This window comes from Cibotium barometz, chromosome 27, assembly GCF_041138505.1.
Source record: "Cibotium barometz isolate CiBa-2024 chromosome 27, ASM4113850v1, whole genome shotgun sequence".
NCBI lineage: Eukaryota > Viridiplantae > Streptophyta > Polypodiopsida > Cyatheales > Cibotiaceae > Cibotium > Cibotium barometz.
In genome coordinates this window covers 37,817,843-37,844,715 of record NC_141072.1, presented here as the reverse complement: position 1 = coordinate 37,844,715, position 26,873 = coordinate 37,817,843, and the positions used below count along the sequence as shown (strand labels likewise).

Sequence of the window (26,873 nt, the reverse complement as noted above, 5' to 3'; positions counted from 1 at the left end):
GACTTGATTCAGCTGGACACTAGGAGGACATGGATACAGCCGACACACGAGCTTGCTACGAAGATGGCTTTCTATAGAGATCATCTTCTCCAGCTCACGCAGGATGGGTTTGTGATTAGACCCAGCTACATGGATACTCATCTTTCTCATGGGGTACGGTGTGCTATTGGTCAGATGCGCACATCCTCACACCAGCTAGAGATTGAGACTGGCAGATTCAGAGGAGTACCAGCTGAGGCCAGGATTTGTCAGCTGTGCCAGATGGAGCCAGAGATAGAGTTACATTACATATGTCACTGTCCAGTATATTATGAGATACGAGGCCGTTTTCACTGCCTGTTTAGAGAGGGTTTCGGACCACTTTCTAGAGTCATGAGATACCAGGATCAGAGATGCCTCGGATTATACTTGCTGGAGCTTCGTAGACATAGAGAGGGTCTCTTGAGAGGGAGGGGATCAGAGAGGGAGAGACACCTACAGAGGCAGATTACAGACTTCTTTCGACCAGAGATTGAGCAGTCAGGCCAGCAGGCATTGCGGATAGCCCCAGAGTATAGCCGCACCAGATGTACACTGATTGATCGGGCTATAGAGCTGGGGCGGTCCAGGCGCCCCAAGATGAGAGGCCCATCTCGACATCGGCGGAGACTACAACAGAGGATCAGGACCATACTAGCACGGCATGGGAGACGTCCAGTCAGAGTACTCACCATGGAGGACATTGAGGATATCCGCCATTTACCGATGAGAGACATCTTTGGATAGTGATGTGTATGATGCTTACCTTTGTTGCTGGAGTGTTCCTCCCAGATGTTATCCATTAGGAGCTCCTAGTACCGTACTTTTCCTCATAGTTGTTTCAGTTTCAGTTAGTTGTTTAGTTGTTTTTAGCTTTTCTTACACAAACATTGTATCAGATCCACCAATTGTTGTAACCTTTTTGGTCTCATAGGTCATTTTGGCCTTCTGAAGACGTTAATATATCATTTCATTTCATTTCTCTCCTCTCCATCTTTTGTTTGCGTTTTGCATGTACATGTTCCAGGAAAGGTGTTTAGGGCTGAAAGAAGACTTCCAGAGCTTCCGCATGTGACAACTAAGCCATGGAAGAACCTAAGGAAATGAAAAAATGGAAAAAACACCAATGTGTGTATACATCACATATTTGTTGCTTGCAATTTTCACATGTTAACAATCTTCTTCTTTAGAGGATGTGCAAGAAATTGGGAGCAAGGTGGTTGCTTCCTTAACAGTTTCATGCATATAGTTGGTGATAACCACATGGCCATCAAAGACATAGAAACCACCTTGCTATGCCAACTTGTTTACCTTTGGCATCTGTAATAGTGCAACCATATTTTAAAAAATGCACATCCACGTCCTGATCACACAATGCAGAGATACTTAGCAAACTATGTTGCAAGCTGGGTACTAACCTCACATCTTTCACAGCCTTATTTCATCGGTTTGGTACCATGGCTCCTAGTTTTTGTCTACCTTACTATTTGCAACCTCGACAGTTCCATTCTTAGATCGGTTTATTGAAGAAAAATTAGTCTTTTCTACAAGTCATGTGCCTACTTGTAGGAGAATCAAGTAACCAATTATCTTTGAAATTCGATACCATACACGATTCATTTGTCGCATGTGAATGCTCTTGTGACCACTCTTCATCATCAAAGGCATGCATTTGTGTATCCATTATACATACAAAAACATCAAGAGAGAACAATAAAGCATGGGCTGCTTGTGGCTCAATTATATATCCTCACACACAGTGTCTGATTGCATAGAAATATGCATAGGAGTCTCATAGTGAGACATAACTTCAAACAAAATTTCAGATACATAGTCATTATCACATGTGGCATTTTTGCTAGTAGATACATCCTCTTTGCCTATATTTCCGTTTTTTGATTAACCCTTTACTTGTGGCACATTCACTCGCATAATGACCATATTTTTCACAATAGTGGCAATGTCTAGGCTTAGATCAACCTCTTCCTGCATTTTAAACACCTCTAGATTGATTGGATTATTACCTCAGCCTTGAGATGATTGACTTTCAAAACCACCTTGAGAATTATCGAGACTTTCCTCGGCTCTAGCATGACCTCTACCATGGCCTCTTGCTCTATCATGAGAGGAGAAGGCATCATTATGGGCATAACCATCTTTATGATGTATTGTAGTTTCTTCCTAGTAGAACATCCAATCATTTCTTTCAAAGTTGGTAACATGAATCTCAGTATCATATTAAAGCTTGTCTGAAACTCAGTATTGTATTAAAGCTTGTATGAAACTCCTTGTACTCCCTTGATAGAGAGTTGAGAATGATGGGTAAGATCTTTGTACTTCCACGACCTGTAGTAGGGCCTCTTCCTCTATCATGAGAGTAGAAGGCATCATATGGGCATAACCATCTCTACAATTGTTTCTAGTCTCTCCTTAGTAGAGCATCTTGACACATTTGCGCGGGACTTGGACAAGGACTACCATGAGTATATAACATGCACATTCCTAAAAGGTGAATTTGGGCATGTTCTTGGATTCATCTAGGTATATAATTCAGCCGTATTAGTGGACATGCAAATTTCACATTGTGAAGTTTTCGTCCGAGTTGCGGCCAATTGATATTGTGCTTATTCTTTCTATCTTTAGCGGTGCATTTGCCCTATCAACTACTTATTTGCTGTACTAATTCTTTCTATTTGCTACTTCCCTTAGTGCTAGGCTTCATTATGGCTGAGTCTGCCCTGCATATCTGGAGGTTTGATAGAAACTCAATACGAAGGGCTGTGTGAATATATGCTCTTATGTGTGTGTGTGTGTGTGTGTGTGGAGTGCGTGTGTGAGAGCATATCTTGATACAGAGTTCTACACCCACTATTGGGCACTGATGACATTAGTGGGGATGTCGTAGTATCTAGTCCATACTATGCATAATGGACTTGATAGTTATATAGTCTTGTGGGTTGACTACCATGAGTATATAACATGCACGTTCCTAAAAGGTGAATTTGGGCATGTTCCTGGATTCATCTAGGTATATATATATATATATAAGGACTTGACACTTGACTTTGCCGTCCAAGACACCCGACCATAGTTTTAATAAGTGTCTAGTAGGCTTGTACAACATTACATCTTATAAAGAGGGTTACTAGACTTGTGCCATGGGCACGACATGACTCCACCCTAGTGACCTAGATGGTGCTTGGTGACAGTGTATTTGGCTACGTAGAACGTCTAGGCGCGGACCTCAACGGTACATCCATGATTCGTGGTGTTCTCGGATGTGTGTCAATGATCCTTCCATAGTTCATCTATGGAAACCTTGTTATTTACGACTTCTCCTTCTTGTAAATGATAAGGCTTAATGAACTTCTCACAATGTCACTGGTGGTGAAGTGCCTTGTCGTTGCGATCCAAAAACTTCGTATTCAATTGGTAGGAGCAAGGAGCAGTGTGTACAAAGGACAAGAATGTAGTCAAAGCTAGCTGATGATTCGTGCTTACTAGGAATTCCTCGTTTGAAGATCAATAATGCAATGATCTATCCCCATTACGATGAAATTTCAAAAGATTATTGGGCCTATTGGCCCAGGTGGTAAACTCGTCGCATTCATTAGTGTAACATCTAAGGGCGTCACATACCTGTTATTGCCCCAAACTTCCATGGCCTAGACGGCCATACAGATTTTCCACAATAGTGGCAATGTCCAGGCTTGGATCAACCTCTTCCTTATAACCACCTCGAGATTGCTTGGAGTATTGCCTTGGCCTTGAGACAATTGACTTTCAAAACCACCTTGAGACCTGCCTCGGCATCTACCATGACGGCTACCATGGCCTTCTCCTCTAGCATGAGAGGAGCAGGCATCATCATGGGCATAACCATCTTTATGATGTATTGTAGTTTCTTTCTAGATCCTTTTTTCCAAAGTTAGTAACATGAATCTTTGTATCATGTTAAAGCTTGTCTGAAACTCTTTGTACTCCCTTGATAGAGAGTTGAGAATGGTAGGATAAGATCTTTGTACTTCCACGACCTCTAACAGGGCCTCTTCCTCTGTCATGAGAGTAGAAGGCATCATATGGGCATAACCATCTCTACAATAGTTTCTAGTCTCTCCTTAGTAGAGCATCGTGACACATTTGCCCGGGACTTGGACAAGAACTTGACACGTGACTTGACCATCCCAGACAACCGACCATAGTTCTAATAAGTGTCTAGTAGGCTTGCATAACATTACATAGACTTGTGCCACAAGCGCGGCATGACTCCACCCTATAACCTAGATGGCGCTTTCACCAAGTCCTTGGACTAGGGCTAACAAAACATGCTCGTGGCTTATCAAAAGGGTGTCCTAAATGTATTGAGTACGCAGAATGTCCACATGGCGCTCTCTATAATATAAATTAATGGCCTTTTTACCAGAGCTTGGTAAATTATGTACACCCAACTCAATCCACATGTTGAGAGCCTTGGAATAAAAGTCAACATCTGTAAGGTAGCGCAAAAAAATAAAATGTCCAGCCTTATTAATATAGAGTTGAATCCCTGTCACGTGCACACCTGCCATACTAGGGTAGCATCAACATCAAGAACAAGGTGCAAAGGTATGGAAAAAAAACACAAAAGCAGGTACAGTTTGTACAGGGCAGCAGTACGGCCATCAGCAGATGTAGAGAACTGTATGGAAAGATAAACCTGAGTGTAAAGGTTGGCAATAAAGAAAAACTGCCTATTCAGTCCGTACAGTACCTGGGGCTACTGCAGCAATGATGATGTCACCTTATGGACCTGTTGGCTGCACTGTTTATGGCTGCTGCTGCTGGGGCTAAATTGAGCTGTACTTGCAGCCACCCTTCCATAACGGCTGTACTACCTATGTACCGGTTGTACCTGCAGCTCTATCTATGGGTATTTGATGCTTTTGCAAATGCTGAATTCATAACAGTCTTAAGTAAAGTTCTCTTGGGTAATTATTCATGTGGACAATATTTTTGGAGAAGATCGATACCCATATAGGCCAGGATTCTATATGTGCATTTGGCTATCGGTGATTATGGTTTTATGATTAAATGATTGGCTTATCATGAAGACCCGTGAGTGGGGAAGGATCAGTACCCACACAGGAAAAGTAGTACTTATATGGACATATATATATGGAGCTATTGGGCATCGGATTATAGCCTGTTGTATTGACTTTTTTAAGTGGTTGTATCTGGATGATTTGGAGTATGCTCTCCAAAGCTTGTACAGATTTGAAATCTCCTTGGAAAGGTCGACCCATTCCTGCCCTAGTGTGGTGTCAAATGTGTAAAATTCATTTTCAGCACTGTGGATATTCATAATTTCAGTTACGTGGAATCATGTGGATTCATATTTTTTCATGGTCATGTTTAACTGTTTAAGATACGTTGATGGTTTACATAAAAAGTGTGTCAAAGGCCCTAGTCCCTCTGCTTAGAAAGTTCCTCACAGACAGAGACAAGATGTTCACGATATGTTGTCTTGATCTTTGAAAACATAATAATATTATCAAAGATGGTGTCAGTGAACTTTCTACTCTTCTTGAAAATCCGTTTCAGCATTCTGTTAAAAATGGCAAGGGCATTGCACTACCAAAAACACAAAGATACCAAAGGATGTACGAAACATGGTTTAATGTGATGGTACCCAGTGCCCACTCTTGAGGTCTATACTACTAAAGCATGCTACTCCCTCAAGTTTGGCCAAAGCATAATCTAATGTGCAATGTGAACATTGCACACATCGCATGTCCCTGCTTTTCTTGCATGGCCTTGATGGAGATGTCTTATCTGTTCTCTTAAAATCACTTGTGGGTACTTCTTTTCTTTGACCTTCGTGAATCATAGTTGTGGGAAACTCCCGAAACTCCGGGTTTTTGGGCTGTTTCAAGGGTCATGAATCAAGGGGTTTTCAAATGTAATTTCCGGTACTCATATGCAGAGGTGAGTTAAGTGTACATTTCAACTCACTCCAAGATTCAGGGTTTGTGCAGGTGCTGAGTTTCTGGAACAAATAGTAAACGAGGCGATTCCTCATAAACATATTCTTCATGAAAATAGAATATCAGCAGGAGAGTTGGGCGCTCACATCCTTTCATTCCTTCACAACAAAATGTCAGAGTTTTGTTTGCTTCAAGATGGAGAAGTAAGTTTATCAAAATGAATTTGTCAACTTGCAGGTGTTGAGTATTGTGGGTGTATTGCTTCACAAGAAGCTTTTCAAATAAGTGTCTCGTTACAGGAAGAGCCATACAGTACTCTACTCATGCTGTTCGCTGGCAGTCTACAACCCTTGACAGAATCACTGAATGCATGGTTACATGAAGGATTTCTTGATGACCCTTTCGGTGAGGTGCATGCTTCAACTCAAGCTGTCTTGATCCTGCTGGATCTTTTGTTTTGATTTTTTTTTTGACCAGTTGTGACTGTTGATGTGTATGATTGCCTGGTCAGCTGTTTTTCTATGCCAATAAATCTGTGGCAATCGAGGATGCAGCATTCTGGCAGCATGGTTTTTACTTGCGCCGTTTTAAGCCTCAAAACAATGTGGGTGACACTCCAGAAAGAAAGTCTGAAGATACTGAAATGTCTTTGATAGCCAGCCCAGATCTGCACAACAAAGATTCTCTAAATGCAGCATTAAACTCATCGCACTTACAAACTGTCAAGCTGGTAGACTTCACTGGTCACAAAGAGAAACTTGCATGTCCGAATTTTCTTCAGCATATTGCCAAAGCAATACTGTCAGCAGGCAAGTCACTTCAGCTTTTGCAGCATGTGCATCGTGAGACTGGAGGTGACAGTAGCAGCAGTGACCTGACATTGAGTGCCTCATCTTTTTTACCTCTAGTGACTGGGTTTCGTTCTTCTTATCATTCATCATCTAAACAGCGAAAGGGATTACAAGGGCAGGAAAGTAACATTTACCCCTGTGTAGAGGCTACAAACAATAGTAATTTCTTTGGCAGTTTATGGCATCAATGGAGTATGCAGGCTCGTCAAGACCGACATTCATTGCAGTCGTTGGTGGGTGAAGTACCTTGTGTACTGGCATCAAAAGACGAAGGCTGTGAGACAGGAATTGCCACATTTGCTGTTTGGAAGCAGTTTTTATCTCCCAAAAATGGTACAGACAGTATGTGTCCGAGTCAATCTTGTGTTCTTCCCCCTCTCAATGATGACGAAATTTACAAGGCTATTTTCACACACTCAAATTCTCCTAGCACTAGTGATCCTTCAAAGGATTCTGTTTCAAGTCTAGCAAGTTACACTCAGAACACCAGCATCGGCAATGGAATGCTGAATAACCAAGAACAGTCGAGTCCTGTAAGAGGCACTGATTATGGTAATGGTTCTGGTTGTGGAAATCTTCTGGTAAGGCATGCAATTATGGACTTTAGATCAATGGAGCGACTCTTCTCACTTCCCACGGTTCTACCATCTTCTAAAGTAACCATCTTCCATCATAGCTATAATTGTCCCCTTCTTGCTTGTCCCTGGTTTCAAAAATAGAACTAAATCTTTTGTTTCACTTTGTGTAGGAAGGGTGGAATTTATTCAGCTTGCGTCCAGCTCAGCAGCAGAATAGATTCGCTGCAATAATGTTCCAGTGTCTACAAAAGATAGAGCTCAAAGTGACACCTCTGCCTCAGATACTGGTTCAAGAATGCCTGATCAACTCCATTCAGAAACAGGTAAAGTTTGAGTCCCATCATTTTAGGCCGCATGGTGTAGTGGTGAGGGGGTTGGAGTCTTGAGCAGGAGGTTGGCCTTGAGTTCAATCCTCGCTCGCTGCAGCTGGGTGTGACATCGCAAGGGGACAGGGGGAGGGCCTCTTCATGGGTGCGTGGGTATGAGTGAATCTCTCAAAAAAGCTTTCTTTTGTGCCTGGGAGATAGAATATGGGCACTCTTTGAGATAACGATTACCTCCATGGTGCAAACATAGCTGGCTGAACTGATGCAAGAATGTAAGCTTGAAGAGAAGACAATGTACACATAATTTGCTGTTTACGTTACTCGTCAGACATTTCTCAAGGACTTTATTTTTCTGTATCTTAAAATCATTGCAAGCTTATTGTTAGTTTACACAGCTTTTAAGTTGCTAACATAACTGTTAACATTTCACAATACACCAATGCATTCAGATCACTTCTCTCTACACATTGCTCTAGTTTATATATGAGTACAAAGCAGAACTCATGAGCGGCAAAGATATCTCAAAATTCTGGAGAAGGTTTTAAGAGTTTTTCTTCTCATTTGCAGTTTTCATTGTCAACAGGTGGAGGCTGTTGGTAGACAGGTGCTTAACAGGCTTATGGGTGAATGGAGGCTGATGGAAGAACTCTCTATACTACGAGCGGTTTATTTGATTGGTTCTGGTATGCTTGTATTTTTCCTTTGGCAAGTTAGTGCATATATGGGATTTGAGTTCTAGCCTGCTCTTGATTATGAACCACTCAAGAGCATACCATTTTTTGTATGGAAAAGTAGACATGGCCCAAGTCATTTTGTTCTCTCTCTTTCATTAAGGTGATCTGCTACAGCAGTTTTCATCTGTGCTTTTCAACAAGCTGGACCGTGGAGAGCCTTGGGATGACTTTTATGAGCTGAACACCATGCTGCAGGTTAGAATCAGGTTTAGAAGCTATGTATATCTTTGTATGAAGGGTTTTAGTGCAGGTACCATAACTGCCGTAATGCCTTGTTCAGGAGTCAGTTCGCAGTTCAGCAGATGGTGTGCTTCTACCTGCACTAGATTCTTTAGTTGTTACAGTGCAGCAGCGGGCCAACTCTGGAACAGATCAAGGATCAGGGCCAGTGCCTCTTCATTTCCCGGGCCGCAACCTGACTTTCGGCATCGACACTTTGGATAGTTTATTTTTTGTCTACAAGGCAAGATTTTCGAGCCATCATCACAAAATTGTAAAGATTCTAGGGGCATAACCAGTCCTGAAATTGTTGCAGAGTTATTGATGTATTTTATTGAAGTCTTGTCTGATGATTTGCTTTGTTGGCCTGCCTTTGGAAGGCCATAGTAGTAAGATGAACTTTGGAGAGGCTAAAAATAAGTTTGAGCATGAGAAAATACACGAATTTCTAATATTAGGTGGAATTTAATACTAGTATTTTAAGGAGTAATTGAAAAACCCATTGACTTTTTTCAATTGCGAATGTTGAGTGCTACATGATAATAAAGACATTCAAAGAATTCAAATGAACAAGCAGGAACATAGTATTTGCCTGAGTTGATCTGAGCAGCGCCCCCCCCCCCCCCCCCAGCCTCGCCTCGTGTGCCTTTGTTCTGCCCTTGCCTCTTTGCCAACATCACCTTTGCCCTCACCCCTGCCATCACCTCTGCCCTTGCTGTGCCCCAGCCCCAGCCTCGTGTAGGACCTTCGTGCTGCCGTTGCCTCTTCGCTGACATCACCCTCACCCTTCTCCCCACCCTCCGCCCCCTCTTCGCTGTATCCTTTGCTCCCCTGCCTGACCCACCCTTTCTCCATCGCTAGGGGGTTCATCTCTCGCTGTCCTTCCTTTTCTTGTGCAGTAGTTTGTGGGTTGTATTTTCTTGGCATCGCTAAGCAGCATCTGGTCCTTTCCCCTCCGGAGGACTCCATGGTAGCCGCTCCGTTATCCCCGACTGATGCAGCCCTCTGGTTCTTACTATCTGATGCCAACTTTCGGCTCCTCGCCTCCTCAGTCATTGAGTTGAAGGCCCATACACTTATCTACAGGCTTGTAGGCAGCCATCCGGCTAGAGGGCAGCTTTGTGACCTCCTGTAGGCAGCCTTGGTAGCGACCAATGCTGGATAAACGATGTCCAGTTCTTGGGCAAAGGGTACATCAGGCCAGAGTTTGACACGCTGCCCTTGCCAAGAGTTTCCTTGTGCGGAGCGTGATTCTTGTTCGGGAGGCGCAGGTTTTCTTGGGGTGTTGGCACCATGCCTTCTGTCTTGAGTCGGACCCCTTGGCTGATTCTTGTTTGGGAGGCATAGGTTTTCTTGGGGTGTTGGCACCACGACTTCTCTCTTGAGTCGGATCCCTTGGCCGGGGTGACAGGTTTCCAGGTCACAGGTTGCTTCCTAGGGCTCCCCAATGTCACATGCACAATGTGTGGACATTCTTAATCCCCAGTTTTAGGCTGTGATTACGCACCTTTTGGGGCATTAAACAACCAGGATTAAAGGTAGGTATTTTACCCAGGGCTCTTAGAAGAGGTTGGAGGACATAACCTGGCAGTCTGGCATTTTACTGGTATTTTGTCCAAGGACCTGGCCGACAGTAGTTGTAGCATAGGGGTATTTTGGAGCCTATAAATAGGCAAGTACAATTCCCCTTGTATTCATCTGATCCCAAGCTTCATGGGACAAGTATTAGGCTTAGGTGTTTTTCTTTTGAAGACCATGTTGGCTAGGATCTATGTACATATTGATACATATATATAGAAAACACTGTTACAGCAACATCTCTCTCTCTCTTCTCTTTGTTTATCTTTGTGTTTTGCACGGTTCTTAATATATGCAGTTCTTCCTCATGTTACATTGGTATCAAAGCCTGGTAGAAGTCCTAGAGGTGCTGAATTGTTGCAGATTTGGAAACGCGCAGTACAAGGGTGGCTGTTTTTTTGGTCCAGACAGGAAAACACAACCAAGTGGTTCTTCAACATCAGGTATTCGGGTGGTGCCAAATGAGGGCAACCATGGAGTATAGAGCCCCCAAGTGGGTATAGCGGAACAAGTGACTGATTGACCGCCAAACGCAAGGACAAAGTGACCAAACGCTGGGCAGAACTGTGCATAAGCATCAGCTGACATCATTGAAAAAACCCAGCGAGCGGAAGCGAGGACCGTGTAGCTCCCCGAACCGCCTGTTTCGCCCCCACCCTTCCTCCGCCTCCCATCCTTCCTCCACTGTGTTCGCCCCTGCCTCTGCCCGCCCTCATTCCTCTGCCTCATCCCTCTGCACAGCGCATCCTTCCTCCACCGCTGTTCGCCCCTGCCTCTGCCTCCCCTCATTCCTCCTACCTCATCTCTCTGCGCAGCGCATCCCTGCCTGTGTGTCCAGTTCCCCTCCCCTTGCTTCCCGTTTTTATTTTTATTTTTATTTTGCTTTTCCCTTTTCCACCCTCCCTTCCTTTCCTCTGCCTCCTTGCCTGCCTCTTCCCCTTGGTTCGGATTGCTCCTCATCCGGGTTCAAGTCGGCCTTCTTCTTCGATTAGCATCATGGCTAATCATTCTCCCTCGGCCGGGCGAACCATTGTTTTTTCCGAAGCCAAGCTCGCGGTACTCTTCGCCGAAATAGAATCTTTGGATCTCACCCTTCCCGTCTCCAGGCTCGGGATTGGGCCCTGGTGGCTCTACCTTCCGACGTCGCTCCACACTTTCGAGATGTCAGGTTGCTTGGAAGAGGTTTCTTCCAAGTGGATTTTGATTATGAGGATGCAGCCTCAGAGGTTTCGAAGGGCAGCCCTTTGCCATTGGGCCCGAGGAAGGTTTTTTTTCTTCCCTACTCTAGCTATTTTGACCCTGTTGAGGAAGACCGGAACCGTTTTCCGATTACTCTCAGATTCCCTGGTCTTCCGCGTGCATATTGGCCTATGCTAGAGGCCATCAGGTCCGCCTTTGCGTTGGTTCTTCAAGTGCCCTCCTGTCACTATTTGGGCATTCTCTGCGCTTCAGGCCTATGGACGAGTTCTGTAGGATGGACTGGCATCTTATGGTTGGGGACTTATGTCTACACCGAGAGCCAGTAGGCTGGATATATGGGTTGGGATTGTGTATCTGCGCCCAAATCCAGAGTGTGGTACCACGGACTACAAGCTAAATGAATAGGGAGACTGTTCAATGCATCCTTGCATAACATGTTTGCAAGTTAAAAATCCTGTCTTTGCATGAACTATTTGATTGCATGCAAGATTTGTTTGTGTAGTTCACATGTAGGGGACGCCCTCTTGTGAACCGTGCGAGTGAAACTGTATTCTGACCTCGTTTGTGGGCTGTAGACAGGTGGTAAGTACACCACTTTACTCTTTTATGAGTTAAAGCAATGTATTCTTTGTTTTGCAGGTCCACACTTTAATAAGTGTGTCCGCCCAAGTTATAAGTGAGATTGGGCGTTCACACTTCATTAAAGCTCGGGCGGACAAACTATAAGTAAGAATAGACTAGAATTCCCTTCCGGTCGGCTAGGCGAGTGTCCAGGCACCCTTCCCACTAAATTTGTGTGGAAAAGGGATGGTTATGGACTGGGTGGCAGTATGAGGACCTGCCACCATGCTATTACTCATTTTGAAAATTACCTCTCTCTACACTCTCTCTCTAGAAATAGGCGCCCCCCTTCAAGAGAGCCTATTTTTTGTTATTCTCTCTAACTTTTTGCTTGGTGAGAGTGCTGATTTTCATTCCCTCTTGCTCCCAGCTCCAATGGAAAGCTTGAAGATTCTTCCTTTCACAGTTAAGCCTCCAGTTGCTCACCTTTTCACTCTATCTCTCTCTTCTAAATGAATATGGAGTCTCCTAACCATTCTACCGCCCCCAAATTCTGCTGAAACCCTAATTTTCAGAAACCCTAATTCTGCAGAAACCCTAATTTCAGAAACCCTAATTTTGGAGGAAACCATACCAAGCTGTGCCCCTTACTCATAGGCATCTAAAGAGCCCAAAATGCCCAATTTTGGACTCATATAACCTGCTTAAAACCCTAAAAATCAGAAACCCTAATTTCAGCCGGAAGTGGAAAACGGTCACATTCAAGCTGTAGTTCGTCCGCACGGAGGTGGAGCTCGACATTGATCGTCCAATACTTGGTAAGAGCATTTTGCAAGCAATTTTCAATTTGAGATTCGAATGCTTTGTCAATATGGTCTCCTATGTCTCGGTCCTGGCACACACATGTGTATGTGTATGGATGCCAGTGGAGCATAGCTGTGTTTGACAAGCTTCAAGGAATCAAGGAACGAAGCTACTCTCAAGTGAAGCTATGGATTCCATCGTCTACGACAAATTTGTTTGCAATGCTGTTTTCATGATCATGGATGCACTTGAACAGTTTGGCATGTGAATGCCCGTGAGGCTTGTAACAGTTTTCCTTGATAATAAAATCTATTACAAGGGGGGTCGGCCCTTTCCGGCCCTAGTGCAGTGTGCAAAAATAAAATTCAGCTTCTTACTCTATTGTGTTGCGCCATTTAAAATTGTTTAATTATGTTAATAGCTTAAGTGTTTGCCAAGATTGTGCTCAACCCCGACCGGGGGAATCTCATTGGTATCAGAGCCTAGGATCTTCCTTCTTTCTGTGTGGAAGACGGTCCTAATCTAGCTTACACTAGCTGTTAGCATTCTTAAGCATTATGGCGAGCCAAACAGGTACTTCACGGGATGTAAATCCAAGGAAGAGTACATATGTGAAGCCAAGAGGAGACAATGTGCATGATGATACTCAAATGCATGAACAATACACTGCTGAAAATGTTTTTCTTGGGTCACATGATGGTATTGCACATGCCGGACAGCCATCTTATGTTAGAAGGGAAGGAAATGCAACTCATGTATATATGGGACAGCCATCCCGAGGTAAGGAGAAGGCTATACAGAGTGATGCACATGATGCTATGCAGGCTGAAATTGCAGACCTCAAAAGGCAATTATGTATGATGCAAAAACAACTCAAGGATATGCATGAAGACTCACAGTCAAGGCATGTATCTCGTGTGTCAAAGCATTCTCCTTTTGTGAATGATGCATTGGAAAATGTTGCCATGGAATTGGGGGTTCAACCAAGAGATATGGCTGTCTCTTACCTCATGGGACAAGGTGATGTAGTTACTCGAAAGGAAGGAGGGCTTAGGTTTAAAAAGCCTCCTCTTATGAATCAACATGCAGCTGAAACATCAAAGCTTAAATCTATTGTGCGACAGGAAAGAGAAGAGGCGTCTGCTACCTCTCATCATGCCTCTACCGCACATGTTTCTCCTCCCCACAGGTCATCTATTAAAGCTCATGAAAGTCTTCTCAAGGAACCGACTCATAAATCAGCCCCTCCTCATGATGGAATTGAGCGATATGTTCCTACTAATGAAGCAAATAAGCAACCAATCGAGAGAGATGAAGAGGAAACGCATCAACATAAGAAGAAGAAGACTAAAGAGTTTACTGCAGGTGACAAAACAGTTAAGTTTGAGTATTTTCATGGAGAATATGATTCTACCAAAGCTCTATCTTTTATCTCCCAATTTGAAATTGCTTTTCATGAGGGAGAATTTTCAGAATCATCAAAACTCAGACATGTGGGCATGTACATGAAAGGCACTGCTGCTCATTGGTGGTTGGCCGAGAAGCTTTCCGGCAACACCATTTCTACATGGGCTGAATTCAAACAAAAGTTTTATGATCAATTTTTGCCTCCAAATTTTACTCAGGATATATGCAGGAAGTGGGACAGGTTGGAGCAAAAAGAAGGGCAATCCATTACCTCTTACGTCTCCAAATTTTGGGAGGTATTAATGGAAGTGTTACCCTTCATGACCGTTACTGAAGAAGAAAAGAAGAGGAAATTTGAGTCAGGATTGCAACCCATCTTCCAAAGAGGACTACAAATCTATCCAAACCAAACTCTTCGTCAACTCATAAACTCGGTCTTGGCTTCCGAAGAGCTTAATGTCAAATGGGTGCAATCTAGAATTGACCAAAGCTTGGGCAAGGGTAAGGAGAAAGCTGGTTTTAATGTGCAAAAGGGTGGACAGCCCTTTAGAAGAGATTTCAAAGCCATGCACAAAGCTGAAAATTCAGATTTGAAGGATGTAAAGCCCCCTCAAAGAGCTGAAAATGCAAAAGAAAAGAAACCGTGGCAGAAAAAGGGTGTTTATGGCTTGACTCCTCAACAAAGGGTACAATACATTCGTGAAGGCAAATGCTTTAGATGTGGTAGTAAAGATCACATCTCTCCACAATGCCCTAACAAGAATAAGAAGCCAGAAGAGCCTAAAGTGCATGTCAACATGGTATATGATGTACAGGGCAACACGGGACATGCAAACATGCATAGAATGGTATGCAAAGCATGGGGACAACTAAAAGACCAGCCAGCTTTATTCATGTTTGATGACTGCTCCACTGACAACTTCATCTCCACTGATATGGCTGCTGCCTTGGGGATTGAAGTAGGTGACATGGGACCCGAAATTCATGCATGTTCAGCTTTTCTGGAAAAAGATGTGAAGGTTACACCCCTTATTGGAAAGCTGCGAATGCATATCCAAGGATACCTCGACCACGAGAACTTTCTCGTTGCCCCTCTTAGTGGATGTGATGTATTACTGGGAAAACCTTGGCATGCACGCCTTGAGCCTACCAAGAATTACAAGACCAACAAAATCACTTTTATGTATAAAGGTAGAGAGCATCATTTAGATGCAGGTGTGTCGGGTGATACTATCCCCGTTGTATCTCATATACAAATCAATAAAGCAATGAAAAAGAGTGTTTCTTCGTACTTGGTTTTTGTACGTGATAATGTGGAACACAGTAATGTACATGTGGACACTCTTACTAAAGAGAGGCTGAAATTTTTAAGCGAATTCGGGGATTGTTTTGCTGACTCTTTACCTAATGTAATGCCTCCTTCACGGCCAGAAGATCACCGCATTGAATTAGTTCCAGGGAATTCACCTCCAAATAGGCCAGCATATCGTGTTAGTGCTTGCCAACAAGAAGAGATTATGAAACAAGTGGGTGAACTACTTGAGAAAGGCTTGGTGCGGCCTAGTTCTTCGCCATTTTGTTCACCCGTTCTTCTTGTACAAAAGAAAGACGGTTCATTCCGTATGTGTGTGGATTACAGGGCATTAAATAAGATTCATAATGCATTCCATGTGAGCCTCTTGCGCAAATATGTGGGACCGGAACCTTTGGAACCGGTTATGGAAGATCCACCAGAGGTGGAAGAGCTGGAAGAGGTATTGCAGCCAGAGCAAATTGTGTTTCATAAGGAGCGAAAGTTTGCAGGTGGCAAACTCCAGAGGCGCTACCTTGTGAAATTCAAGAACTATTCTCCTATGGATGCAAAATGGATGGATGAAACATACTTTCAGGAGTATCCGCAGCTCCTCCAAGCATATTTGGAAGCATTTCAGTTGCGGTCAACTGTTTAGAAGCAGGGGAGGATGTCACTATTTGGGCATTCTCTGCGCTTCAGGCCTATGGACGAGTTCTGTAGGATGGACTGGCATCTTATGGTTGGGGACTTATGTCTACACCGAGAGCCAGTAGGCTGGATATATGGGTTGGGATTGTGTATCTGCGCCCAAATCCAGAGTGTGGTACCACGGACTACAAGCTAAATGAATAGGGAGACTGTTCAATGCATCCTTGCATAACATGTTTGCAAGTTAAAAATCCTGTCTTTGCATGAACTATTTGATTGCATGCAAGATTTGTTTGTGTAGTTCACATGTAGGGGACGCCCTCTTGTGAACCGTGCGAGTGAAACTGTATTCTGACCTCGTTTGTGGGCTGTAGACAGGTGGTAAGTACACCACTTTACTCTTTTATGAGTTAAAGCAATGTATTCTTTGTTTTGCAGGTCCACACTTTAATAAGTGTGTCCGCCCAAGTTATAAGTGAGATTGGGCGTTCACACTTCATTAAAGCTCGGGCGGACAAACTATAAGTAAGAATAGACTAGAATTCCCTTCCGGTCGGCTAGGCGAGTGTCCAGGCACCCTTCCCACTAAATTTGTGTGGAAAAGGGATGGTTATGGACTGGGTGGCAGTATGAGGACCTGCCACCATGCTATTACTCATTTTGAAAATTACCTCTCTCTACACTCTCTCTCTAGAAATAGGCGCCCCCCTTCAAGAGAGCCTATTTTTTGTTATTCTCTCTAACTTTTTGCTTGGTGAGAGTGCTGATTTTCATTCCCTCTTGCTCCCAGCTCCAATGGAAAGCTTGAAGATTTTTCCTTTCACAGTTAAGCCTCCAGTTGCTCACCTTTTCACTCTATCTCTCTCTTCTAAATGAATATGGAGTCTCCTAACCATTCTACCGCCCCCAAATTCTGCTGAAACCCTAATTTTCAGAAACCCTAATTCTGCAGAAACCCTAATTTCAGAAACCCTAATTTTGGAGGAAACCATACCAAGCTGTGCCCCTTACTCATAGGCATCTAAAGAGCCCAAAATGCCCAATTTTGGACTCATATAACCTGCTTAAAACCCTAAAAATCAGAAACCCTAATTTCAGCCGGAAGTGGAAAACGGTCACATTCAAGCTGTAGTTCGTCCGCACGGAGGTGGAGCTCGACATTGATCGTCCAATACTTGGTAAGAGCATTTTGCAAGCAATTTTTAATTTGAGATTCGAATGCTTTGTCAATATGGTCTCCTATGTCTCGGTCCTGGCACACACATGTGTATGTGTATGGATGCCAGTGGAGCATAGCTGCGTTTGACAAGCTTCAAGGAATCAAGGAACGAAGCTACTCTCAAGTGAAGCTATGGATTCCATCGTCTACGACAAATTTGTTTGCAATGCTGTTTTCATGATCATGGATGCACTTGAACAGTTTGGCATGTGAATGCCCGTGAGGCTTGTAACAGTTTTCCTTGATAATAAAATCTATTACAAGGGGGGTCGGCCCTTTCCGGCCCTAGTGCAGTGTGCAAAAATAAAATTCAGCTTCTTACTCTATTGTGTTGCGCCATTTAAAATTGTTTAATTATGTTAATAGCTTAAGTGTTTGCCAAGATTGTGCTCAACCCCGACCGGGGGAATCTCATTGGTATCAGAGCCTAGGATCTTCCTTCTTTCTGTGTGGAAGACGGTCCTAATCTAGCTTACACTAGCTGTTAGCATTCTTAAGCATTATGGCGAGCCAAACAGGTACTTCACGGGATGTAAATCCAAGGAAGAGTACATATGTGAAGCCAAGAGGAGACAATGTGCATGATGATACTCAAATGCATGAACAATACACTGCTGAAAATGTTTTTCTTGGGTCACATGATGGTATTGCACATGCCGGACAGCCATCTTATGTTAGAAGGGAAGGAAATGCAACTCATGTATATATGGGACAGCCATCCCGAGGTAAGGAGAAGGCTATACAGAGTGATGCACATGATGCTATGCAGGCTGAAATTGCAGACCTCAAAAGGCAATTATGTATGATGCAAAAACAACTCAAGGATATGCATGAAGACTCACAGTCAAGGCATGTATCTCGTGTGTCAAAGCATTCTCCTTTTGTGAATGATGCATTGGAAAATGTTGCCATGGAATTGGGGGTTCAACCAAGAGATATGGCTGTCTCTTACCTCATGGGACAAGGTGATGTAGTTACTCGAAAGGAAGGAGGGCTTAGGTTTAAAAAGCCTCCTCTTATGAATCAACATGCAGCTGAAACATCAAAGCTTAAATCTATTGTGCGACAGGAAAGAGAAGAGGCGTCTGCTACCTCTCATCATGCCTCTACCGCACATGTTTCTCCTCCCCACAGGTCATCTATTAAAGCTCATGAAAGTCTTCTCAAGGAACCGACTCATAAATCAGCCCCTCCTCATGATGGAATTGAGCGATATGTTCCTACTAATGAAGCAAATAAGCAACCAATCGAGAGAGATGAAGAGGAAACGCATCAACATAAGAAGAAGAAGACTAAAGAGTTTACTGCAGGTGACAAAACAGTTAAGTTTGAGTATTTTCATGGAGAATATGATTCTACCAAAGCTCTATCTTTTATCTCCCAATTTGAAATTGCTTTTCATGAGGGAGAATTTTCAGAATCATCAAAACTCAGACATGTGGGCATGTACATGAAAGGCACTGCTGCTCATTGGTGGTTGGCCGAGAAGCTTTCCGGCAACACCATTTCTACATGGGCTGAATTCAAACAAAAGTTTTATGATCAATTTTTGCCTCCAAATTTTACTCAGGATATATGCAAGAAGTGGGACAGGTTGGAGCAAAAAGAAGGGCAATCCATTACCTCTTACGTCTCCAAATTTTGGGAGGTATTAATGGAAGTGTTACCCTTCATGACCGTTACTGAAGAAGAAAAGAAGAGGAAATTTGAGTCAGGATTGCAACCCATCTTCCAAAGAGGACTACAAATCTATCCAAACCAAACTCTTCGTCAACTCATAAACTCGGTCTTGGCTTCCGAAGAGCTTAATGTCAAATGGGTGCAATCTAGAATTGACCAAAGCTTGGGCAAGGGTAAGGAGAAAGCTGGTTTTAATGTGCAAAAGGGTGGACAGCCCTTTAGAAGAGATTTCAAAGCCATGCACAAAGCTGAAAATTCAGATTTGAAGGATGTAAAGCCCCCTCAAAGAGCTGAAAATGCAAAAGAAAAGAAACCGTGGCAGAAAAAGGGTGTTTATGGCTTGACTCCTCAACAAAGGGTACAATACATTCGTGAAGGCAAATGCTTTAGATGTGGTAGTAAAGATCACATCTCTCCACAATGCCCTAACAAGAATAAGAAGCCAGAAGAGCCTAAAGTGCATGTCAACATGGTATATGATGTACAGGGCAACACGGGACATGCAAACATGCATAGAATGGTATGCAAAGCATGGGGACAACTAAAAGACCAGCCAGCTTTATTCATGTTTGATGACTGCTCCACTGACAACTTCATCTCCACTGATATGGCTGCTGCCTTGGGGATTGAAGTAGGTGACATGGGACCCGAAATTCATGCATGTTCAGCTTTTCTGGAAAAAGATGTGAAGGTTACACCCCTTATTGGAAAGCTGCGAATGCATATCCAAGGATACCTCGACCACGAGAACTTTCTCGTTGCCCCTCTTAGTGGATGTGATGTATTACTGGGAAAACCTTGGCATGCACGCCTTGAGCCTACCAAGAATTACAAGACCAACAAAATCACTTTTATGTATAAAGGTAGAGAGCATCATTTAGATGCAGGTGTGTCGGGTGATACTATCCCCGTTGTATCTCATATACAAATCAATAAAGCAATGAAAAAGAGTGTTTCTTCGTACTTGGTTTTTGTACGTGATAATGTGGAACACAGTAATGTACATGTGGACACTCTTACTAAAGAGAGGCTGAAATTTTTAAGCGAATTCGGGGATTGTTTTGCTGACTCTTTACCTAATGTAATGCCTCCTTCACGGCCAGAAGATCACCGCATTGAATTAGTTCCAGGGAATTCACCTCCAAATAGGCCAGCATATCGTGTTAGTGCTTGCCAACAAGAAGAGATTATGAAACAAGTGGGTGAACTACTTGAGAAAGGCTTGGTGCGGCCTAGTTCTTCGCCATTTTGTTCACCCGTTCTTCTTGTACAAAAGAAAGACGGTTCATTCCGTATGTGTGTGGATTACAGGGCATTAAATAAGATTCATAATGCATTCCATGTGAGCCTCTTGCGCAAATATGTGGGACCGGAACCTTTGGAACCGGTTATGGAAGATCCACCAGAGGTGGAAGAGCTGGAAGAGGTATTGCAGCCAGAGCAAATTGTGTTTCATAAGGAGCGAAAGTTTGCAGGTGGCAAACTCCAGAGGCGCTACCTTGTGAAATTCAAGAACTATTCTCCTATGGATGCAAAATGGATGGATGAAACATACTTTCAGGAGTATCCGCAGCTCCTCCAAGCATATTTGGAAGCATTTCAGTTGCGGTCAACTGTTTAGAAGCAGGGGAGGATGTCACTATTTGGGCATTCTCTGCGCTTCAGGCCTATGGACGAGTTCTGTAGGATGGACTGGCATCTTATGGTTGGGGACTTATGTCTACACCGAGAGCCAGTAGGCTGGATATATGGGTTGGGATTGTGTATCTGCGCCCAAATCCAGAGTGTGGTACCACGGACTACAAGCTAAATGAATAGGGAGACTGTTCAATGCATCCTTGCATAACATGTTTGCAAGTTAAAAATCCTGTCTTTGCATGAACTATTTGATTGCATGCAAGATTTGTTTGTGTAGTTCACATGTAGGGGACGCCCTCTTGTGAACCGTGCGAGTGAAACTGTATTCTGACCTCGTTTGTGGGCTGTAGACAGGTGGTAAGTACACCACTTTACTCTTTTATGAGTTAAAGCAATGTATTCTTTGTTTTGCAGGTCCACACTTTAATAAGTGTGTCCGCCCAAGTTATAAGTGAGATTGGGCGTTCACACTTCATTAAAGCTCGGGCGGACAAACTATAAGTAAGAATAGACTAGAATTCCCTTCCGGTCGGCTAGGCGAGTGTCCAGGCACCCTTCCCACTAAATTTGTGTGGAAAAGGGATGGTTATGGACTGGGTGGCAGTATGAGGACCTGCCACCATGCTATTACTCATTTTGAAAATTACCTCTCTCTACACTCTCTCTCTAGAAATAGGCGCCCCCCTTCAAGAGAGCCTATTTTTTGTTATTCTCTCTAACTTTTTGCTTGGTGAGAGTGCTGATTTTCATTCCCTCTTGCTCCCAGCTCCAATGGAAAGCTTGAAGATTTTTCCTTTCACAGTTAAGCCTCCAGTTGCTCACCTTTTCACTCTATCTCTCTCTTCTAAATGAATATGGAGTCTCCTAACCATTCTACCGCCCCCAAATTCTGCTGAAACCCTAATTCTGCAGAAACCCTAATTTCAGAAACCCTAATTTTGGAGGAAACCATACCAAGCTGTGCCCCTTACTCATAGGCATCTAAAGAGCCCAAAATGCCCAATTTTGGACTCATATAACCTGCTTAAAACCCTAAAAATCAGAAACCCTAATTTCAGCCGGAAGTGGAAAACGGTCACATTCAAGCTGTAGTTCGTCCGCACGGAGGTGGAGCTCGACATTGATCGTCCAATACTTGGTAAGAGCATTTTGCAAGCAATTTTTAATTTGAGATTCGAATGCTTTGTCAATATGGTCTCCTATGTCTCGGTCCTGGCACACACATGTGTATGTGTATGGATGCCAGTGGAGCATAGCTGCGTTTGACAAGCTTCAAGGAATCAAGGAACGAAGCTACTCTCAAGTGAAGCTATGGATTCCATCGTCTACGACAAATTTGTTTGCAATGCTGTTTTCATGATCATGGATGCACTTGAACAGTTTGGCATGTGAATGCCCGTGAGGCTTGTAACAGTTTTCCTTGATAATAAAATCTATTACAAGGGGGGTCGGCCCTTTCCGGCCCTAGTGCAGTGTGCAAAAATAAAATTCAGCTTCTTACTCTATTGTGTTGCGCCATTTAAAATTGTTTAATTATGTTAATAGCTTAAGTGTTTGCCAAGATTGTGCTCAACCCCGACCGGGGGAATCTCATTGGTATCAGAGCCTAGGATCTTCCTTCTTTCTGTGTGGAAGACGGTCCTAATCTAGCTTACACTAGCTGTTAGCATTCTTAAGCATTATGGCGAGCCAAACAGGTACTTCACGGGATGTAAATCCAAGGAAGAGTACATATGTGAAGCCAAGAGGAGACAATGTGCATGATGATACTCAAATGCATGAACAATACACTGCTGAAAATGTTTTTCTTGGGTCACATGATGGTATTGCACATGCCGGACAGCCATCTTATGTTAGAAGGGAAGGAAATGCAACTCATGTATATATGGGACAGCCATCCCGAGGTAAGGAGAAGGCTATACAGAGTGATGCACATGATGCTATGCAGGCTGAAATTGCAGACCTCAAAAGGCAATTATGTATGATGCAAAAACAACTCAAGGATATGCATGAAGACTCACAGTCAAGGCATGTATCTCGTGTGTCAAAGCATTCTCCTTTTGTGAATGATGCATTGGAAAATGTTGCCATGGAATTGGGGGTTCAACCAAGAGATATGGCTGTCTCTTACCTCATGGGACAAGGTGATGTAGTTACTCGAAAGGAAGGAGGGCTTAGGTTTAAAAAGCCTCCTCTTATGAATCAACATGCAGCTGAAACATCAAAGCTTAAATCTATTGTGCGACAGGAAAGAGAAGAGGCGTCTGCTACCTCTCATCATGCCTCTACCGCACATGTTTCTCCTCCCCACAGGTCATCTATTAAAGCTCATGAAAGTCTTCTCAAGGAACCGACTCATAAATCAGCCCCTCCTCATGATGGAATTGAGCGATATGTTCCTACTAATGAAGCAAATAAGCAACCAATCGAGAGAGATGAAGAGGAAACGCATCAACATAAGAAGAAGAAGACTAAAGAGTTTACTGCAGGTGACAAAACAGTTAAGTTTGAGTATTTTCATGGAGAATATGATTCTACCAAAGCTCTATCTTTTATCTCCCAATTTGAAATTGCTTTTCATGAGGGAGAATTTTCAGAATCATCAAAACTCAGACATGTGGGCATGTACATGAAAGGCACTGCTGCTCATTGGTGGTTGGCCGAGAAGCTTTCCGGCAACACCATTTCTACATGGGCTGAATTCAAACAAAAGTTTTATGATCAATTTTTGCCTCCAAATTTTACTCAGGATATATGCAGGAAGTGGGACAGGTTGGAGCAAAAAGAAGGGCAATCCATTACCTCTTACGTCTCCAAATTTTGGGAGGTATTAATGGAAGTGTTACCCTTCATGACCGTTACTGAAGAAGAAAAGAAGAGGAAATTTGAGTCAGGATTGCAACCCATCTTCCAAAGAGGACTACAAATCTATCCAAACCAAACTCTTCGTCAACTCATAAACTCGGTCTTGGCTTCCGAAGAGCTTAATGTCAAATGGGTGCAATCTAGAATTGACCAAAGCTTGGGCAAGGGTAAGGAGAAAGCTGGTTTTAATGTGCAAAAGGGTGGACAGCCCTTTAGAAGAGATTTCAAAGCCATGCACAAAGCTGAAAATTCAGATTTGAAGGATGTAAAGCCCCCTCAAAGAGCTGAAAATGCAAAAGAAAAGAAACCGTGGCAGAAAAAGGGTGTTTATGGCTTGACTCCTCAACAAAGGGTACAATACATTCGTGAAGGCAAATGCTTTAGATGTGGTAGTAAAGATCACATCTCTCCACAATGCCCTAACAAGAATAAGAAGCCAGAAGAGCCTAAAGTGCATGTCAACATGGTATATGATGTACAGGGCAACACGGGACATGCAAACATGCATAGAATGGTATGCAAAGCATGGGGACAACTAAAAGACCAGCCAGCTTTATTCATGTTTGATGACTGCTCCACTGACAACTTCATCTCCACTGATATGGCTGCTGCCTTGGGGATTGAAGTAGGTGACATGGGACCCGAAATTCATGCATGTTCAGCTTTTCTGGAAAAAGATGTGAAGGTTACACCCCTTATTGGAAAGCTGCGAATGCATATCCAAGGATACCTCGACCACGAGAACTTTCTCGTTGCCCCTCTTAGTGGATGTGATGTATTACTGGGAAAACCTTGGCATGCACGCCTTGAGCCTACCAAGAATTACAAGACCAACAAAATCACTTTTATGTATAAAGGTAGAGAGCATCATTTAGATGCAGGTGTGTCGGGTGATACTATCCCCGTTGTATCTCATATACAAATCAATAAAGCAATGAAAAAGAGTGTTTCTTCGTACTTGGTTTTTGTACGTGATAATGTGGAACACAGTAATGTACATGTGGACACTCTTACTAAAGAGAGGCTGAAATTTTTAAGCGAATTCGGGGATTGTTTTGCTGACTCTTTACCTAATGTAATGCCTCCTTCACGGCCAGAAGATCACCGCATTGAATTAGTTCCAGGGAATTCACCTCCAAATAGGCCAGCATATCGTGTTAGTGCTTGCCAACAAGAAGAGATTATGAAACAAGTGGGTGAACTACTTGAGAAAGGCTTGGTGCGGCCTAGTTCTTCGCCATTTTGTTCACCCGTTCTTCTTGTACAAAAGAAAGACGGTTCATTCCGTATGTGTGTGGATTACAGGGCATTAAATAAGATTCATAATGCATTCCATGTGAGCCTCTTGCGCAAATATGTGGGACCGGAACCTTTGGAACCGGTTATGGAAGATCCACCAGAGGTGGAAGAGCTGGAAGAGGTATTGCAGCCAGAGCAAATTGTGTTTCATAAGGAGCGAAAGTTTGCAGGTGGCAAACTCCAGAGGCGCTACCTTGTGAAATTCAAGAACTATTCTCCTATGGATGCAAAATGGATGGATGAAACATACTTTCAGGAGTATCCGCAGCTCCTCCAAGCATATTTGGAAGCATTTCAGTTGCGGTCAACTGTTTAGAAGCAGGGGAGGATGTCACTATTTGGGCATTCTCTGCGCTTCAGGCCTATGGACGAGTTCTGTAGGATGGACTGGCATCTTATGGTTGGGGACTTATGTCTACACCGAGAGCCAGTAGGCTGGATATATGGGTTGGGATTGTGTATCTGCGCCCAAATCCAGAGTGTGGTACCACGGACTACAAGCTAAATGAATAGGGAGACTGTTCAATGCATCCTTGCATAACATGTTTGCAAGTTAAAAATCCTGTCTTTGCATGAACTATTTGATTGCATGCAAGATTTGTTTGTGTAGTTCACATGTAGGGGACGCCCTCTTGTGAACCGTGCGAGTGAAACTGTATTCTGACCTCGTTTGTGGGCTGTAGACAGGTGGTAAGTACACCACTTTACTCTTTTATGAGTTAAAGCAATGTATTCTTTGTTTTGCAGGTCCACACTTTAATAAGTGTGTCCGCCCAAGTTATAAGTGAGATTGGGCGTTCACACTTCATTAAAGCTCGGGCGGACAAACTATAAGTAAGAATAGACTAGAATTCCCTTCCGGTCGGCTAGGCGAGTGTCCAGGCACCCTTCCCACTAAATTTGTGTGGAAAAGGGATGGTTATGGACTGGGTGGCAGTATGAGGACCTGCCACCATGCTATTACTCATTTTGAAAATTACCTCTCTCTACACTCTCTCTCTAGAAATAGGCGCCCCCCTTCAAGAGAGCCTATTTTTTGTTATTCTCTCTAACTTTTTGCTTGGTGAGAGTGCTGATTTTCATTCCCTCTTGCTCCCAGCTCCAATGGAAAGCTTGAAGATTCTTCCTTTCACAGTTAAGCCTCCAGTTGCTCACCTTTTCACTCTATCTCTCTCTTCTAAATGAATATGGAGTCTCCTAACCATTCTACCGCCCCCAAATTCTGCTGAAACCCTAATTTTCAGAAACCCTAATTTCAGAAACCCTAATTTTGGAGGAAACCATACCAAGCTGTGCCCCTTACTCATAGGCATCTAAAGAGCCCAAAATGCCCAATTTTGGACTCATATAACCTGCTTAAAACCCTAAAAATCAGAAACCCTAATTTCAGCCGGAAGTGGAAAACGGTCACATTCAAGCTGTAGTTCATCCGCACGGAGGTGGAGCTCGACATTGATCGTCCAATACTTGGTAAGAGCATTTTGCAAGCAATTTTTAATTTGAGATTCGAATGCTTTGTCAATATGGTCTCCTATGTCTCGGTCCTGGCACACACATGTGTATGTGTATGGATGCCAGTGGAGCATAGCTGCGTTTGACAAGCTTCAAGGAATCAAGGAACGAAGCTACTCTCAAGTGAAGCTATGGATTCCATCGTCTACGACAAATTTGTTTGCAATGCTGTTTTCATGATCATGGATGCACTTGAACAGTTTGGCATGTGAATGCCCGTGAGGCTTGTAACAGTTTTCCTTGATAATAAAATCTATTACAAGGGGGGTCGGCCCTTTCCGGCCCTAGTGCAGTGTGCAAAAATAAAATTCAGCTTCTTACTCTATTGTGTTGCGCCATTTAAAATTGTTTAATTATGTTAATAGCTTAAGTGTTTGCCAAGATTGTGCTCAACCCCGACCGGGGGAATCTCATTGGTATCAGAGCCTAGGATCTTCCTTCTTTCTGTGTGGAAGACGGTCCTAATCTAGCTTACACTA

At 43.3% G+C, this 26,873-nt stretch overlaps 1 protein-coding gene across 2 annotated transcripts in view; it reads left to right on the top strand.

Annotated features, from left to right (window-relative positions):
- The window catches only part of LOC147623360 (uncharacterized), a 108,288-nt gene that overhangs the window by 17,706 nt on the left and 63,709 nt on the right, over window positions 1-26,873 (top strand). The window contains exons 4-10 of one of the 2 annotated variants that reach the window (XM_086821509.1): window positions 6,022-6,184; window positions 6,281-6,391; window positions 6,493-7,488; window positions 7,581-7,733; window positions 8,320-8,419; window positions 8,571-8,665; window positions 8,751-8,933. In XM_086821509.1, coding sequence (XP_086677635.1) covers window positions 6,022-6,184; window positions 6,281-6,391; window positions 6,493-7,488; window positions 7,581-7,733; window positions 8,320-8,419; window positions 8,571-8,665; window positions 8,751-8,933 — 1,801 coding nt within the window. The remainder of the gene's footprint in view (window positions 1-6,021; window positions 6,185-6,280; window positions 6,392-6,492; window positions 7,489-7,580; window positions 7,734-8,319; window positions 8,420-8,570; window positions 8,666-8,750; window positions 8,934-26,873) is intronic. The other variant, XM_086821510.1, reaches the window with a different exon arrangement.